General features: G+C 44.7%; 1 protein-coding gene across 1 annotated transcript; it reads left to right on the top strand.

Annotated features, from left to right (window-relative positions):
* The first annotated feature begins 1,335 nt into the window (after nt 1-1,335).
* LOC147445327 (uncharacterized) lies at nt 1,336-4,995 on the top strand. The gene is made up of 2 exons (XM_086524875.1): nt 1,336-1,492; nt 2,224-4,995. The coding sequence occupies exon 2, from the start codon at nt 2,526-2,528 to the stop codon at nt 4,575-4,577; it is 2,052 nt and encodes a 683-aa protein (XP_086381001.1). The 5' UTR covers nt 1,336-1,492; nt 2,224-2,525; the 3' UTR covers nt 4,578-4,995.
* The last annotated feature ends 2,502 nt before the right edge of the window (nt 4,996-7,497 follow it).

Genomic DNA, 7,497 nt, shown 5'->3' with positions numbered 1-7,497 from the left:
TGATGGTTCTCGAGAATCCTTATGTGGCTTCTTCTACTGCTCTTGCTTAAGCTCCTCAGACACAATCAGGCTCTGATAGCATGTTAAGAGATAGAGAAGCAAAGAGCTTTAGCTCTTACAAGCACGCGTGCACACGCACGTACACACACACACACACACACAGATGGAGGCAAAACCTTCTATTACTTCTTCTTGTTCACTAACTGAAGATAAAAGTCCACAAAGCACAAAAGGAAAAGTACAACATAAGAGAAATTAATACAATGGTTTAGTGTGAACTGCCAGTGAGTGAGCCGGATGGGTGAGTGTGCCATCACTTCGATAGGTAGATCACATTGGTATAGTCAGCTGGAGTATCTACTAAGGCACGCTAGTGATGATGATTGTGGTTGATAGTCATTCAAGAGTAGTATATGTTGAACTTGTCATCTCAACATCCCTCTCTCTCTCTCTCCCCCTCCCAATAAAAAACTTAAGATGGCACTCTCTTGTTGTAGGGATTAGAGTGCATTTGCACATTGATGGGCAAGGTTAAGAGGACATACTCAGATTTGACACATTGCTGTATACTGTTAAGATTCGCCCATGAGCGTGATCCCCACACATACGAATCCACGGTTAGAAACTAAACATGCCACATGGTCTGTCTCTCTCTCTCTCTCTCTTTCTTTCCTCCCACAGTGACACACAACCAAAAAAAAAAGCACGTCACGCACAGCTGTTAGTAAGTATAACCCTTGACATACATGTGGTCAGAGTGGAAAGTTAATATTTAGCGACGTAGGGGCTTCTATTCTGAATGGATGCCTCGTGCCAAGAGACCAGCTGACTCACACTCTCACTCTCACAGATTAGTTTGGTAAACTGAGCTGCCTTTGTTTAGGCTTCACAAAATCTCGTGCTTGGGTGAAAAGCCGTTTTGGGTGGCCGGGTCAGTCAACCCCCCCCCTCCAGTTGCAATTAACTTTACATTTATTTACATTGCTCTCTTTTCAACCACACTCATACACACACGCGGGCGCGCGCGCACATCATGTGCATAATTTTTTTTCCATTGCTCCCCCGAGTTATATTTCTTACCTGCCACACTCCCTCATTTTGTATCTACAAATTAATTAGCGCTTCTCCAGCAGCATTAGGCTTAATCAAGTTGAAAGCCTCACTACTAGTATGTAAGTTCCAATCCAGAAATCAAGAGTTTTTTCAGTTTGCAGTAAATCCTCTGTGAGTGTCATAATCTGTCTTTGAATCTAGTGTGATTAAGGTTATAATACTATTTGCCCTAAATTAATCACCTTCGTTAGCTGAGGATTTGCTGTCTTGTATATATTGCAGAGCGCTGCGACTAGTCACCAGTACTCACCAGCGAAGGATTGCAATCCCTCATTTATTACCTGGCGCAACGTTGCAATACGTCAGAGTCAGCTCAAATTAGTTGCCCACCATCCGAATCCAATCGCCTTCACATTATTATGACCGCCTTCTTTCATCAGTGAGTATCCCCTTGTTGTGAAGATTTGAGAAATAATGTACCAGAAAAAACCTGTTCTTTTGTGCAGTCTTTCAAGTTTGGTGTCGCCCAAATGGCTTTTTCTGCTTTTTGAAGAGGAGATATTAATGCAAGCTGCTTTTCTTTTTTTGGGTTGGTAAATAGCAAGTAAAAATAAATAATGCAGGCAGGCTGCGATTATATATGCGCTCCAGTGCGGTAATTAAATTTCAATGGCTGATTTATGAGTTTTGCCGTCTTGTCTGCCATCACCCACCCATCAAATGCACACATATATATATCTCTCTCGAGCTTGTCAATTAAACTTTTAAAAAATCTACTAAATTTACTCCTCTTATTACAGAAACCGCTAGATTTTTTTTGCCTGTTACATCCCCCAATCCTTGTACTTATAGCAAAAGCTCATGATCAATTATAACAAGGCAACAACCCATGATATCCCTTCATTTTCTTTTCTGCGTTTTTCTCGTTTTTTCAAAGCAGCAAATTGTTTTTGTAGTCATTTTCCATCGCTAATTATTGATGAGGGCAGCTTATAATATCCTCTTTTCTACTTTACTTTCACAGCTTGCGCAATGAGCGGCATCTTCTAACCTCCTGCTTTCATGCCTGATTGAATTTCAATTGAAGGGAAGCTTCTCAATTGTCTAATTTGGCTGGAATATTCTAAACAGCCTTTTTTTTTCTCCTGTGTAATTTTTGGCATGCGCTAGGTACTAAGGGTTCGTGTGTAGCAGCAAGTGATTGCTACAGAAAGCCACAACCACCCTACACTGGCAGCAAGGGAATGCAATAGAACTGCAATTAGGGTTTCAAAATCATCACAAGCACATGAAAGAGGACGCCCAATTAGAGTTTCATGAAGAAGAAGAACCAGGTAATGCATGTTGCCAAGGCCGCAAAGATAAAGCCAGAGTACTAGCTTGGCAATGGCAGAGTTGGGCCCCTTCCTAGCCTCCCAGCTCCATCAGTAGAGTTACAAAATATCTGCACTTGCTTGCGGAGCTCGAATAACATGGCATTCCGGAAATTGGCAACATCTGATGCGACCACCTCAACCACCGCCCAGGTCAGCCCAAGCATTGTGGTAATCATCATTGTCCTCACAGTTATTTTCTTCTTGTCAGCTTTCCTCCATCTGCTCATCCGGTGGCTCGCACGTAACCCCTCCCTCATTCGGCGCGGTCTGCGGACAGGCGCTAATGGTGGCGCTGGGGCTAACAACAGGATAATTGCTTTGACTGCCCTTCAAGGACAATTGCAGCAGCTCTTCAACATACAAGATGCAGGGCTTGACAGGTCCCTCATAGATGGACTGCCTGTGTTTTCATACAAGGCAGCTGCGGAGGGTCTCAAGGACGGTGCGGATTGTGCAATATGTCTTTGTGAGTTTGTGGGCGACGATCAGCTTCGCCTCCTGCCCTCATGCGGGCACGCATTCCACATGGATTGCATCGATACATGGCTTCTTTCCCACTCGACTTGTCCGCTTTGCCGCACAATGCTTCTTCCTGAATGCTGGTTGCCAGGCTCTCTACAACCATTACTATCATCTGAGATGAGCACTGTGGGTGAGGTGGAACATCAGCAGTTAGTGGTAGACGCGACGGTGCCCGCACAATCAGGTCGCTCTGCGGGACTCGGGTCTTCTAGTCGGCGCAGCTCACTAGGTCGTCTCACCATCATTGCCGGTAGCATGGGCTGTCCCCAAGTCGATCAAGTCCAGTGTCCTGAGCCATTAGCTGAGGCCTGTGAGAACAGGAATTCCATGTTGAATGCCGCAGAATCAGGTGCTTCTTGTGACTCCACCTCTGGAGCAAGGATAATGAGTCACTCTGCTAGATTGGCAAGCTTTGAGCATGTCGAAAAACCACTCAATTTTACTGAATCAAGCAAAATTGCTGCATCCTCAGAAGCAGAAAATCGCACGCCTCGAGCAACCAAGATGACCTCCAATGAGACAACAACCTCTGCGTTACTTAACCCGATATTTTGCAGCAGTTCTGCTGCTGCGATCTTAGACTCAGGGCACCTCAGCTACACCTCATTTGGGAACAACACAGATGCACAATCAGGGAGGTACAGCGACCAATTGGACAGAGCCTCCGCTTATGGGAGTGGGCGCCGCATCGCAGTCCATCTGGGGAAATGCCGACTTGTCAATGAGCAAGGCAGACGCGCTCGGAAATTGTCAAAAGCAGCAGGAGGTGCATCAAGAAGATCCTACTCCAAGGGCTCTTATGAGTATGTTATTGACAGCTGCTCAAATCTGGAGGTTCTAATTCCACCAATGTCTAAAGAACACCCATTGATCTCGAGCTCCAGGCTCGATGACCTACTGAATTTGAGTCATCGAGTCTCCAGCTCTTTGACATTGGAAGCTCCGATGCCAGCTCCAGCTACTGAGAATACGCGGAGAGACTTGGGAAGTAGGAGTTTGAGCCCAAGTTGGGCAAGTGCAAGCTTTAGTAAATTGAGGTTTTGCAATGGGGGAGACCCAGATGCAGGCATTATAGAGGAAGCTATGAATGCCCCACTTAATACATTACAGCCTTCGGATAAGCCTGTCGATTCTGACCGATGGCCAGCCGATGTTCCTAAGACATTGGATCTTGAAGAGTCAAGCACAGCTACATCCATGCGGGCAAATGTCGGCAGTGACGCATCGTTCTCTTCTGACTCAGCCAGTCAAAAGATCCAAGGGCTGAATGCATTGGGCAAGTATGAAGCGAGCAAGAATACTCACGAGCTTGAAAGCTCGAAGCGGGCAGTGTCTTTTCGGCTTCCCACGCCTGCAAGTCACCATGTACTAAATGCAAAGCTAAGAGCGAGTGCAAGTCGGAGAGCTCTGTCTGAGAGTGATGAAGCTTTGTCTTATTGGGAACCTTGTCTGACAACAGAACAGAGCATCCAGTTGGGTCATGAGAATGACAATCATAAGCTAATCCTTGACAAAAAGGCAGGCGCAAACCGGTCATCGAGCTTTGCGAAGAGGACGATGGATTGGCTAGTGGGTTGGCGGGGGCGCACGGTTCATCCTGATAAAACTGCGGCCAGTTCTGGCTGAAACAGTCAATGTTCTCAAACAGTGCAATTCCTCTACACAAGTATTCTCAGAGTTTTCTGTTATACCAAAAATGAAACAAAAGGTCCTTATATATGCAGAGTCATACTCGATTATTGCTGCCGGAATGCTGGAAGAGATGATCAACTTTCAAGCTTGAAGTGGTGAAGGTGGTTATGTTCCCGGGATTGTTTCAAGCAATGCATCAGGTTTCATGGCACAATATGTGGTGCATAACACATGGTTTTGTAACCAGTGGATTATAGATCCGTGACCTGACCGGTGACTGCCTTCATCCCAAATAGGGGTGGAGGGTGCATCTTCTGATCATTCTTTCAATTGTGCTATACCTTCTGCATCAGCATCAGCAGCATCATATTGTATCAAGCTCTCTTTGACATGAATAAGGTGAAATTATGTATATATTTTGTCAAGTTGGCTGTAACCTTGTAATGGTGGTACACTGCATTGCATCAGATGATTTGACCTGCGCCGTCATAGCTTTTAGCGTTTCTTGCTCTCTCTCTCTCTCTCTCTCTCTCACACACACACACACACACACACACACAGGCAGGTTTGACTTCTTTCCTGGCCCTGATCAGGCCTTGCTTGTAAGCCGCTGTCCACAGTGGCAACGAGCATTGGGATGGGGGCTATTACTGTCGACAGGTACATAGTATTGTATGCATGTGGGACTTGGGAGAGCCAGATTTTACCCCTGTACTTTGTGCTATCGACGAAATGTTCTCTCTTTGGGTTTCTGTTCTTTTCTAGGATCTCCGTCTTGGCGTAGAATATATTAGATGAATCTAGGTTAATGTAACTTGAGTCTAATCTCATCTCAGTGCTAGCTTAGCTCGAGTGTGAACTTTACACATCGCGCGCATATCGCGTACGTGATATTGCCAACTAAATATGAAAGTGTGAACACGAGGCCGCCTGGGTTCGAAACCCATTCCGTGCACCCGGCGTTGACCTTTTGCCTACCGTCCGTCACCCTTGAGATTCCCCTCCTTGAACATCGTCCATTGATCCCACCGCTCGGGGGCCATTAAAGAACCCGTGTTAGTCGCGTGGGTAAACTTGGTATGAATGATCATTGGGTGGCTTCACAAATGAGCGCCACCCATAGAGAGACTTGGAGAGATTGGACGATCCAAAAGTTGGATGGCTCTATAGCTGACCTCCAATCCTTTCACATATAAAGGGCATTCGAACGTGTGTTGATCCAACACAAGCTTCTCCAACTCCTCAAAGGAGAGTGCACACTACTTGGGAGCCTCTCACTAATCAATCTCATCATTGACCATAGGACATAGCTCTTTAGTGTTGTCTACATAAGCATTGGTGGCATCATGCTCTTGATCCTAGGGAAACATTGGAAGCTCCAGAATCTTCCTATGTAGTAACTCTTATCACAAACATACCTCCTCTTATTTTATTTTTTTTGAGAAAACAACTGAATTAGATTAAAGAGAAAGGAAAGAAGGTATAAGGACCCATGAGGAAGGATAGGAGCAATCTTGGTCTACAAAGGAGAGACCAAGGGGCAAGGGAAACATTACAAAGGGTAATGGAAGGATTAAAAATTGGCAATAGCATACATTCTCTTAGGATTGTATTGAGATAGCAGAATCTCTCTCCACATTTGCCATCTAAAAGACTTCTGTAAAATTTTAACATCAACTCGGCCTGCTTTGGAGACATCTCTGTTCATTTCCTCCATAATGGCTCTGAAGCTGATAGTAAGAGAACCGACAGAAGAGGAGAAGGTACCACCAAATATGGCTTTATTCCTTTCCACCCAGATTTGCCATAAATAGGCACCCCTTAAACATGTCCACAAAGGGATATCACTAAAGCTGCATTCCCCTATTAGAATAGACCTCCAACAAAGTTTTGACTTATCAACAGCACAAGCTTGTTGCACACACATTTTTGAAGTAGAGGTTATATTTACATGTCATGAAAAGGAGGGACAAGGATTCTTCTTGAGCAATGCATCTTTTACACCTCCCATCAGCAATACCCAATTTCTTTGCTTTTGACCTTGTCCATAGGCCTTGGTGGATGATAAGCCACAGTGAACAACTATGCTTGATGGACAATGGGAAGGCCCAAATGCATTTAAATATGCAGGACCACTGTTTAGCATTCCAAGAGAGCTTCCATCTGTTGTTAAGCTTACCCATTAATTGTGGATCCATTAGTGGAGCTGGCCCTTTTGAGTGGTAGATGTCATTGCAAAACTTTTGAAAGGATGCTCTAATGCTCCCTGTAAATGCACTGCATCAGATCCTTCACTCTGAGGATTCTGTTGTAGACCAAATCAGCACATCCCTAAGGAAATCCTAAATTGTTGCATCATCTGCTCAACTGTGAGCCAATCCCCATCCTTGTACACATCTTTCCAGCTTCTTAGACCAGCCTTAAAACATTTGTGAGCTTTCCTTGATAGGTGCCACCCATTTGACTTTGACAACCAACCATACCAAATGGATTCTTGTAGCCACACAGAAGGGCAGAGGGTCCAATCTTGAGGGGGCTTCAAGCCAGCTTTCTTATCAGCCCAAGCTTTTTAAACTTGCAAATAGTACAGAACCCCAAGGGAAAAGTCATCATTAAAAATAAGAAGATCTTCAAGTGAAAGTCCTTGCCAAGCTTTGTACTCCTTAAGGTAAAACTTGGGGGTTTTCCTTTTCATGAGCAGAGACTAATAGTCTAGGGAAGAGACTGCTCTTAATACCCATTTACTAGCCAGCTTGCATGAAAGTTCTTGCAGGTTGAGAATGCCCAATTCCCCTTTCTCTTTGCCGCTGCAACAAATTTGCTAGATACCCTTGGTAGTTTGCTGCCATAATCAGAGCATCCCCATAAAAACCTTCTTGCCAGTGAAAACAATTTGTTTAACTGATATTGAGAA

The sequence above is a fragment of the Adiantum capillus-veneris genome, chromosome 12, assembly GCF_014529385.1.
Source record: "Adiantum capillus-veneris isolate H3 chromosome 12, ASM1452938v2, whole genome shotgun sequence".
Taxonomy (NCBI): domain Eukaryota; kingdom Viridiplantae; phylum Streptophyta; class Polypodiopsida; order Polypodiales; family Pteridaceae; genus Adiantum; species Adiantum capillus-veneris.
Note: the sequence above shows the minus strand (reverse complement) of the source record. Positions and strands in the feature narration are given on the sequence as shown.

What these genes read in the sequence shown, in the direction of transcription:
- LOC147445327 (XM_086524875.1), top strand. Translation starts at nt 2,526, where the DNA reads ATGGCATTCCGGAAATTGGCAACATCTGATGCGACCACCTCAACCACC.